This window comes from Brassica oleracea, chromosome C9, assembly GCF_000695525.1.
Source record: "Brassica oleracea var. oleracea cultivar TO1000 chromosome C9, BOL, whole genome shotgun sequence".
Lineage (NCBI taxonomy): Eukaryota > Viridiplantae > Streptophyta > Magnoliopsida > Brassicales > Brassicaceae > Brassica > Brassica oleracea.
In genome coordinates this window covers 50,772,634-50,783,600 of record NC_027756.1, presented here as the reverse complement: position 1 = coordinate 50,783,600, position 10,967 = coordinate 50,772,634, and the positions used below count along the sequence as shown (strand labels likewise).

Below are 10,967 nucleotides of genomic sequence, written 5' to 3'. Positions count from 1 at the left end.
GGGGGGGGGGGGGGGGGGGGTAGTAGGTTGAGATAGTTAAATTGTGTTCAATTATTACGAGAATGAAAGTTTGTGTGAATTTGTTAGGATATGATAGTTATTGCGTGGAAATAAGTCGTTAACCTTTAAAACTCTTTTATTTTTCACATCGTTTTTTGTTACTTTTGGACAAGAGTGCCCATAATGCCCAAAGAAGATTAGCATAGCATAGACATAAAGTGAAAGATGTATGAAAAGTGACCAACTTGGTCCATGCAAAATAGATCATAGATGTAACCACATGTCAATCACCAATGAAAGTCCCTCTAACCCCCCTCCATAATAAAAATAGGTCTCAAATTTGTAGAAATGGGCACATGCCCTTCACAACTCCTTAAGATAAAAAAAAAAACAAGAATAACATATGTAACTAGAAAAGGTTTCCATATGAATGGGAAAGAAGATTATTGTTGTAGGATTTGTGACTGGGAATGAATTTTCGAGCCCAGACATGTTTTCCATTACATTGATGGTGTATTTGGTCCTGTAGACCCCTTCGGTTAGAATCCCTGGAATCATGGCGGGAGAATTCAACTTCATCGTTGCATACAGCGTTTGTTCATTTCCACCCGATCCGCCCATGTGTATCGCTTCTATAATGTCCCCAAATCTCCTTCAACACCAAAAAAAAATATTACTACCGTGAAAAACTTCAACCTCATGCATGCAGGACCGTGCCAAACCATTCCTGCCAGAATGGTTAAATTTACAGATTGATAACTAATTAATAGTCGTGTTACATTATTATCAGTGCAGTGCAGTGCCGTGCGAGCCTTCTTGGGGCCTAAGGCTAGTTTTAAATGTATTATTAAATATACATATGTTGATAATAATTATTATATAATTTCAAATGATATAAAACAATAAAATAATAAAATATAATTATAAAATAAAAATGATTCATGTTTAGATGATCTTCTTTTAGTTTTTTTTTACTATAAATCATATTCATCAGTTTATGAAATTACTTTCTAATTTTCTAAAAAAATCAGAAAACCAATATTTATATGAAAAAAAAGACTTAACAAATATTCGTTTTTGCATATATCATAAAAAATCAAAATATAAGATGTTAACCATTAACATTCATACCACTAAATATGACAAAAACTAATTATAAAATTCAAATGTAAGAAGATCTTGTGTAAATAATTTGGAAAAGAAAACAAAAATAACTATAATTTTTAAAATTGAATAAATAAATAAGAAAAAGTATATCTCTTGTTGGTGTTTCGTTGAGATTAAACATGAAACAAATAAAAAAAATTCTAAATTAAACAGAGATAATTTTTATAGATTTTACGAGCTTTCTTTCCTATCACTTTACAGAGTGATATGAGCTTTCCTATCACCATAGCCCTACAACCATAAGACACTCCGCTTGCTTCTCATCAAAACTATCAACCCTGAGCTTCTCATCCACACCTGTCACCACTTCCCCTTTACCATACAACTCCCACACTTTCTCTACAAGGCTCGTGTCAGGCTCAACTCTTCCTTGTCTCGGATCAACAGATTTTCTTCCAGTAACAATCTCTAATGTAACAATTCCAAAGCTATAAACATCAGATTCTTTGCATGAGCTCGTATACCATTAGAAATTCATCTTTTTCATGACACCAACCAATGAGTTGAACAAGGTTTCGATGTCTTAAGCTGCTGATTATCTTCACTTCAGTTATGAACTCTCTCCGCCCTTGCTTAGACCCTCCCGCAAACTTCTTTACCGCAGCCATCATATCTAAGCCGTTTAAGTAACCTTTATAAACCGCTCCTAAACCCTCCTTCCCCAAGATTCCTATCGTCTGAGAAGTTGTTAGCAGCTGTTACAAGACCTTTGAAAGATCAATGATGTACGTAAGATAAGCTCGAGTTCTCCTTAGGATCAAATGTCGTGTCATAACTCCAAGAGACGCTCAAGTTTCTTCTACCGGAATCATAGAAGATCACCACACGTCCTATATCTTGGCTATGTGCGGTTGCATTCCAAGAAGTTGCATTAGAAGAGATAAGAAAGTTGTTGTTGATTCCCGCATGAGACTTCAGGTCGAGAGGATCCCATTCTTGATGGTGCAATTTGATATGTATACTTCACAACAAGTCAACGACTAAAAACTTAGCCTGATCCCCACTATCACCAGGACAAAAACAATCATTTAAGTTACATAAATAGTTGACCTTAAGAGTAAACAAAACCAATCTGAACTGAAACTTCTGTTATGATATTGCTAATGAATATGACACGAACCATTTTAAAATGTGGAAGACATGTTTGGTGCTCATCCTAAGTTGTAGCTTAATATAATCACAAGGCATATCAAAGAGAAAACATGTTGAGCATAGTAAACTTCAAAAATGAGGCTTACCAGCAGAATCACAATAAACGATTTATTCGTCCAAGCAGTAACGCTTTTTATTAAACTTTTTTCCAAACATCACAGTTTGCTTAAAAACAATCATTTTAGAATTCAAGAGACAGAGAATGCTTTAAATCTCCCAACACCAAGTCATGAACCCCCAAAGGAATCACTCTCTTCCCCACATCATTCGCAACGCTAAGGTGCTTGCAAGGATCAATCACAAACTCTGCTTCCACCATCTCACTTGAACGAACATGAACACGTTCAAAACCAATCAGCTGTCTCTCCGGAACACCAGACAAAACCCGAGGCATTCTAGAGTACAACATCAACACATGACTACCATCTATCTCTCCCGTATTCCTCACGCTAAACCGGACGTTAAACCGCAGAGACTCGCAAGAGTTAACCGCCAAATCGTCCAGCTGTAAGTACCTAAGCTCCCCTTCTCCCTTCTGGAGAAGCAGCTTCTTGTGTGAAGAAGAGTCCTGTGGGATAACTTCTGATAACCCAAGCCTCGTCGGTGCTGAAAGAATCTCGTAATCAAACTCGGTATAGCTTAAACCGGTTCCGAATTTATAAACCTGATCTCCGGTATAGAATCTATACGTTCTTCCAGGATAACCACGAGACGAATCAGCTCTCATGTGCATATCCGACATCGCAACCTCACTAAACGACTGAGGATACCACGTCATCGGTAACCTCCCACCCGGATTAAAATCACCAAACAAGATCTCAGCTAGTGCTTGTCCACCGGTTTCACCTGGATAACCGATCCACACAATGCTTCCGATCCTCGGGTCGGTTTTAGCAAAGGTTTCATCCACCGGTCCTCCACCGGTTAGGACTAGAATCACTGGCTTCTTACTCGCAGCTGCGATGGAAGTTACGAGATCTCTCTGCTTCCCAGGTAAAGAAAGACTCACTCGATCTTTATCCTCTGTCTCTTGAGTGAGGTCTAGCCCCGCAACGACTACGACGAAGTCTGCTCCCTTGGCGATGGCGACAGCTTCTTTAAACCCGGCGGGGGAGTCACACGCCACGTCGGAGCAGCCAGAGGCGTAAGATGTCTTCTTCACGTACTCAAGAAGCTCACTGAAGAGAGTCTTTCGCTGACACGGCTTGCCTGTGTAAGTGCCGCCCATGCTGCTAATGTTGTTGGCCATTGGACCGATGATTGCTAGAGAAGACACGTGGCTTTTCTTCAACGGCAAGAGCTTGTGGTCGTTTTTCAGAAGCACGATGCCTTGTCTCGCTGCTTCCAACGCCAGCTCCCTGTGGCTTGAGCTGCAGATGTCGTTTGTCCCTAGCTTCGCGTAACGTCCTTGTTTTGGATTACCGTCGAAAAGTCCGAGGCGGAGCTGAACGGCGAAGAGGTTTTGGAGAGCTCTGTCTATTTGCTCTTCGCTCACTTTACCTTTATCGATGGCAGATTGTGTGTGTCTAACCATGTACGTTCCGCAGTTTATATCCACGCCTGCTTTGATTGCATCAGCAACAGCTTCCTCAGCTGAGTTTGTGTATCCTTGGTAATCGAAAATGGTTGCCACAGCATCACAGTCTGATGTAATGTACCCTTTAAATCCCCAATCAACTCGAGCTTTCTGTAATAAGTCTTGTCGAGCACAAGCAGGCACCCCATTAACTGCATTATATGAACACATCAAGCAGCTAGCTTTACCATCTTCGATACAACTCTGAAACGGGGGCTGGTATGTGTCTTCCATGTCCTGTTCTGTGACCTACCAATACAGAGTAATCTATCAATTTACGCACAAAATTCAACAAGGAGAAGATTCTAAAGCCATTAAACTGAATAGAGACATTACAACTAGTTAAACTTCGTTTCATCATCCAAGTTCCCTTCACAAAAAGCAGCTAACAGGATGAACAAGTTTGGTTGAATACTACTAAGACAAGTGAAAGATAGGCAGTCATAGAGAATGGAAAGTAATTAGTGTTCATGTATGAACCATTATGAACATAAGACAAAGGTGCAATCAATAAAGTCTATAGATTTATAGAACCCTTGCAGATTTAATAGCATTTTTTATTTCTTGTTTTGATCAACCTGATCTATTGAACCTAAAAGTTTTCAAACTGAAGTTGAAGCCATAAGCTAAGCTCATATATCTTAGTCTTTCTTTAATTTTTTTTTTTTTTTAATATCAGAAAGTTTGGGGCCGAAATCTCCTTAGACTCGAAACTACACAGCATATAATATTAGTTTCATCTAAATGGTAACTACTCGAACTAGGGCATATAATATTAGATCTGGTTATAGATGTTAGAGCACCTCCAATGAGAGTTCTAAACTTGACATATATGTATATGTATATATTGTATATTTGTATATAGTTGTGGAGTACATTGTTTTGTGGAACCCCCCATGGGAGGTGCTCTTAGTCTTACCACAGCATTGAAGTCGTATCTAGTAAAGTTGCCCCATTTCTCAAGATCATAAGCAGTGAAATGCTTGCAACAAGCAGACAACATAAGCTTCCCACCATCACCATCACCATCATCATCATCATCACCATTACCAAGACTACTTTTCAAAACATTAGTCTTCTTAATTTCCTGAAACCCTCTAACAAACTCAACACCATACTCAGAAACCACCTTGGGATCCTCACCAGGAGTCTCCTGCCCTCTCCCCCACCTCGGATCCCTAAACACATTTATATTCGGCGCCCAGTAAGTCAGCCCCGCCTGACCGCCATTATACATCGCCCTCCCTTCCACCGCCACCGCGGATCCGATCTCGCGCCACAGCGTCCTGTTGAACGACGCCGCGGACACGATCACCTGAGGGAAGCTCGTGGCGGAGGAGATCGAGCCGTTGAACGAGACGCCGGGGCCGTTGTCGGCGAGTCCGTGGAGAGACTCGGACCACCACTCGTACGGCGGGATGCCGAGGCGGGGCACGGAGGCGGCTGTGTTGGAGAGCTGGGTGATCTTCTCCGGGAGAGTGAGGAGCGAGACGAGGGAGAGAGCTCGTTTGGTTGTGGATAGAGAGATGTTGCAGAAGGGGTAGGAGCTGTGGTGAGGAGGTTGGCATGGGAACTTTGGATTAGAATCGAAGGTTTCGGCTATGGCGGAAGTGAAGAAGAGTAGTGAGGTTAATTTCAACTGAAGATTCATTCTTTCTTTTTTTTTTTTCCGACGACTCTGGAGTGGAAGAGAGGAGATATTGATTTTTAAACCGGCGAAATCTGAAATTAACGGTTGGACCGGTGGTTTACTTTATTAACGGTTTCATGGTTTGTTGGATTTACATGTTATTGAAGCCATAAGTGGGATATAGCATTTACGGGCCTTATTTTTAATTATTATTATTTTTTTTTTGTATACCGGGCTTTCATTAGAACAAAAAAAAAAATATTACAGACCTTTATTTAATGACAGATTGTTTAGGGCAAGGCCCAGAAGAGAAATACATAAAGTGGGCTGATAAGTTAAAATCTCATTTAGAATTTTCTTGTTTTGGAAATCTGTGGCCCTGCAGGAGCCCAGTAAGAAGATGAAAGGGGTAGGTGGTAGTTGAACGGTGGGAGACTTGAAAGCTCCGAGCGAGAAAAACACTGTTAATCTTCGAACAGTGAGATGAGAGAGACACTAAAATTCTATCCATCTCTGGAACATTTTGGAGGACAGGATTGGGCTGGTTTCTCTAAAACCCTGTATTTTGTTGCGAATTTGATGATCAAGGAGAGAGAAGAGGAGATCAGGTGATCTAGAGATTTTTGCATGCAAGCGGCTGTTTCTCTCGTTCCATATCCAGTAAAGCGTCGCTTGCTAGGAGAGAAGAGTGAGGATTGTAGAGGCTCTATCGCCAACGAATGATTCCATCTGAGCAGCTGTTTGATCCCATGATCTGAGCGGCTGTATTCTGCTACGTTGTGAGACCAGAGACCAAATATCAAAACTGAAGCCGCAGTCGAAATATAGATGTTCTCGAGATTCACCGTGGAAGTTACATAGGAGACATAGCAGATCAGTTCGAATGCCCCAGATAATCAACCTGTCTCTAGTTGGGCAACGATTCTGCAGCACAAGCCAAGAGTGGAAGGCATGACGCGGGATTTGATGCGGGAACCAAATCGATTTGGTCCAGGTCTTGTCCGGAATCAGACCTTTGAGTTGAGTGTAGACCTCCCTGTTCTAAATTTACTATTTGTTTTTCCCAATAGCTCCCATTCATAGAAATCATAGGAAGAGGTTAACTGAACTGATGTGATGTAGGTATATAGTTCGATCATGGCCCCTGATCTAGCCGGAGGTAAGTACCAGTTTCCGTTCCTGCAAAGCGAAGCAACAGTGGCATCGTTTGGTATTCCCATTCTGGAGCGAGTGGACAACTGAAGATCCGAGATGACTCCAAGAGGAGCCCAATTGTGGTGCCAGAAAAGAGCAGACCTTCCGTTTTCCACCCTTAGCTTGATGAGAGGGAACACAACTGGTCTGAGCTTGATCAGTTTATTCACAAGCCAGGAGAAAGTTTGGCTCGGCTTTATGGTCCAGTAATTATGGATCGATCCTTTGAGGATGACTTCTTTAAACCAGGGTGCCCATACCGATTCCTCTCTGAAAAAAATCAACCAAATCAAGCGTAAGCAACAAGCTTTGTTCCAGGTTAGTAGATCCTTAATTCCCAGTCCCCCTTGAGCAGTTGTCAATGTAACAGTGTCCCACGAAACTCTGACTGAGTGGTGACCTTCAAGATTTCCTTTCCAGAGAAATTGGTTACACATTGAGTTGATTTTGTTGATGCAGGCTTTTGGGAGAATGAAAGCTGAGCACCAGAAGGTATTGATTCCAGCTATCACTGTCTTTATGAACAGTTGTCTTCCTGCAAACGAGAGGGTTTTTACTGACCAAGATGAAAATCTATTTTTTATCTGTTGAATCAGGGGTTGGCAATTTGGCAAAGAGAGCTTCCTGGAGCTGAGAGGGAGTCCCAAGTAGCGAAAATGGAGTGTGCCCTGGATCATGCCTGTGGAGGCTTGAATTGTATCTATCTCTTGCTCGGTTAAACCCGATGCATAGAAGCTGGTTTTTTGAAAGCTAACAGCAAGGCCCGATCGAAGCTCAAACTCTCTCAGGACTTGTAGGACGTATTGGACCGAAGTGATCGACCCATCTATGAAAATGAGGAGATCATCTGCAAAGGAGAGGTGAGTGAGCTTCATTTCACTACACTTTGAGTGATAGTTGATTTTGTTTTCAGCAGCCGCCTTGTTTAGCACAAGAGATAGGTAGTTCATAGCGATGACATATAAGTAAGGCGAGAGGGGATCTCCCTGTCGAAGGCCACACTTTCCTTTAAAAAAACCATTCACTGTTCCATTATAACCAATCATGAAACTGGTTGTGCAAATACAAGCTTTCAGACGCGCTAGGAACTGTCTCGGAGGTGCATGCTTGTCAAGCAGGATAGGAGGAACTCCCAAGATAAGGTATCAAAAGCTTTCGCAATGTCTACCTTTATAGTGATACGTTTACTGCCATTGTTCTTATGGTAACCATTTACCAGTTCACTAGCTAGAACAGTATTCTCAGTGAGAAGCCTATCTTTAATAAATGCAGTTTGGCAAGGCAGGATCAGACCAGGTAGAATAGGCTTTAACCGGCTGACCAGGAGACGAGATATCACCTTATAGACAGTATTAAGGCACGAGATGGGGCGGTATTCCATAATTCTAGTAGCACCGGGGAACTTGGGAACAAGAGCAAGGATTGTCGCATTTGTTGATGCTGGGAGGAAGGAGGTCTGAAAGAATTGTTGAATAGAGCACACAACTTCTTCTCCTATGATCGCCCAGGATGCCTTGAAGAAACCAGAGGTAAGGCTATCAGGACCCGGTGCTTTGTTTGGATTTAGCTTGAAAAAGTGTCGCTTAATCTCTGTAGCAGTTGGCATTAATATCATCTGTTGAGCTTGCAGATCAGAGACTCGGAACGGAGTGAGATCCTGAAACCACTCATGGTGAGAGCGTGTCACCGGGGGATGATAATTAAGAGGTCCTAGTACCGATTGGAAGTGAGCTATTGCATGCTGGCTCATCTCCAGTGGGTCAGTGATGAGAGCCCCTGTTGAGGTAATGAACACACGAATTGCATTATAGCTTGCTCTTACTTGACAGATCCTATGAAAATAGGTTGTGTTAAGGTCCCCTTCTCTGAGCCAGTTAATCCAAGACTTCTGCCTAAAGTAGCACTCTTCTATCTGTCTCAGGAACATCCAGCGCTGGTTTAGATCTCTCTCTTCTCTGAAAATCTGTGGAGTAGGTGATTGGAGTGCTTGCACCTGCACAGTTTGCAACAAACAGTAAGTTTCTTTCACTCTTTCCTGAATTTTTGAATAATTGTCTCTGTTTAAAAGTTTCAAATCCTTTTTGATGATCTTTAGTTTCCAACACAGGTCAGCTAGATTGCAGCATATGCCTCCGGCCTGAGCCCAAGCGTCCGTGATCAGCTGAGTGAACCCAGGATGTTTGGTTAGGTAGTTTTGAAACTTGGAAGGTTGGGTTCCGGCCTTAGGTAACTGATAGGCTAGGTCGGTTAAGCAAGGAGTGTTGTCTGAGACAGAAGGAGGGAGAAAGGTGGCTACAGCATGGGGGAAGGAAGAGATGACATTGTTGTTTACAAGCTGCCTGTCCAATTTCTTTGCTATCGGGGATTCAGGCTGGTTATTCTTCCAAGTATGATTGGGGCCATTGAAGCGCAGATCAAATAATCCAGTCTGTAGGAGGCAGTCATGAAAGAGATACATTTGGTGGTTTCGAGTGTTCACAGAGAGAGATGAGTGCTCTGAGGGGAATAAGATTTGGTTGAAATCACCACTATAGGAAAGCATTATTTATGACTTGGGTCTTCTTATCTAATCAAGGTGTATTGTATTGTGTGATAAATAAACTAGAGATCATGTAACCATAAGTATAGGAAAGCATTAACTAGATTTTAGATATATGCTAAATGCACAAACACAAATCATTTGTATTTTATTTATGATGATTTGACTATTTATGAGTTAGATCCCTGTGCAAAGTTTTACTCCCTCCGTTCCTAGAAGATCCATATTCTAGAGAAAACTTTTATTTCAAAAAGATACATATTTTATATTTCCAATGTAATTTTTGTCAACTAATAATGAGAAATTGTGAAGTTCAAGAACATTAATTGCATTTTTTAAAATCTTATTGGTTTAAAAATATAGGAAATATAAAATTACAAAAAAAACTATGCATTTATAGCTAAGTTTTAATATGTTCTATTAAAAAGTGTGAAAATTCAAAAACATGGATTTTTTAGAAACGGAGGGAGTATTTGAGAAGAGCAGTAAAAAGTAATTTCTAAAAAATATCCTAAATCTATTAAAAACTTAAATTCTAACTAAATTTCTTTTCTTTCAAAGTTTGGCTCCTATGAATACACACCTTGTGCACATGGCAGCTGGCCTTAGCACTATGATGACATTTTAATGTTATGTGTCTGTAATTCATATACAACACAAAAATACTAATTCATGGGTTTTTCTATATTGAGGATTTGATGTAGCGTACATCCTCTTACGCTTTGGTTTTGTTTTTGTTTCCTTTTTCCTATTAGTATTATTCTTTGCGATTTAGATAAGGATCAATTGATCTATTTCTTTTTAAGTTTAGGTTTTCTATATCGCTATATATAGTATCATCTCGGCTTTGTGAGAGATACAACTTTTGAATTATTGATTAATATACTTAGAGCTTTGGTGTTAACAAACTCTTGCATCCTTACTTCCGGGCATTCTATAAGAATTCAACGGCTTAAAGAATGCTTAGATAGCGGGCATTCTCAGAATTCAACGATATCTTTGCATTATCGGTTACTACGGATACTTCTGCTCCGTCAATTGGTATCAAAGACTTTTTAGTACGTTCCAATCGTGATTATCGATCTTCGGTTTCAATGGCACCTCGTCCAAACGAGTGGACACAGATGCAGCAGTTCCTAGAGGATTTACAGGAAAATTTTCAAGACAACATGAGACGGACTATGGATGAAGCAATTCAGACCGGAGTTCAGGCCGGAGTACAAGCCGCACTCGCCGCCAATGCAGCGAACAACGCACCACAAGCCGCCGACGCAGCACACGGGTACACGTAGCCCCAGCTCAACGTCAACTTCGTCACGACAACCCCGTCTTTGACAACCGCGAAGAGGACAATGATGAGGATAATCCATTCGCTGATCGAAACCACCGCAATCTTCAACGTCACGAACAACACAACAGGCACAACGATAATACTCGTTGGATGTCAGGGGTATAAATTGATATCCCGGAGTACCATGGCGGTTCGCAACCAGAGGAACTCCTTGACTGGCTCGTTGCCGTCGTTGAATTTATCGAATTCAAAGAGGTTCCAGAACAGAAGAGGGTACCGCTTGTGACAACCAGATTTTGTGGCCACCCTGCCTCGTGGTGGAGTCAAATCAAAACCTCACGAATTCGTTGTGGGAAGGAAAAGATAACTTCATGGGATAAACTCAAAAAGCATATGCGGAAAACTTTTATCCCATACA

The 10,967-nt window shown here is 41.2% G+C and overlaps 1 protein-coding gene across 1 annotated transcript; it reads right to left on the bottom strand.

Annotated features, from left to right (window-relative positions):
* Positions 1-2,356: 2,356 nt before the first annotated feature.
* On the bottom strand, positions 2,357-5,568 carry LOC106318837 (probable beta-D-xylosidase 6). The gene is made up of 2 exons (XM_013756976.1): positions 4,815-5,568; positions 2,357-4,144 (listed from the first exon to the last, which is right to left on the bottom strand). Exons 1-2 carry the CDS (start codon positions 5,544-5,546, stop codon positions 2,501-2,503), a joined length of 2,376 nt encoding a protein of 791 aa, XP_013612430.1. The 5' UTR covers positions 5,547-5,568; the 3' UTR covers positions 2,357-2,500.
* Between the last annotated feature and the right edge of the window lie 5,399 nt (positions 5,569-10,967).

Bases quoted from the DNA above. Each gene is read 5' to 3' on its own strand.
- LOC106318837 (XM_013756976.1), bottom strand. From the start codon at position 5,546: ATGAATCTTCAGTTGAAATTAACCTCACTACTCTTCTTCACTTCCGCC. The intron at 4,145-4,814 runs GTAAGACTAAGA...CTGTATTGGTAG, and splicing joins GATACGACTTCAATGCTGTG to GTCACAGAACAGGACATGGA.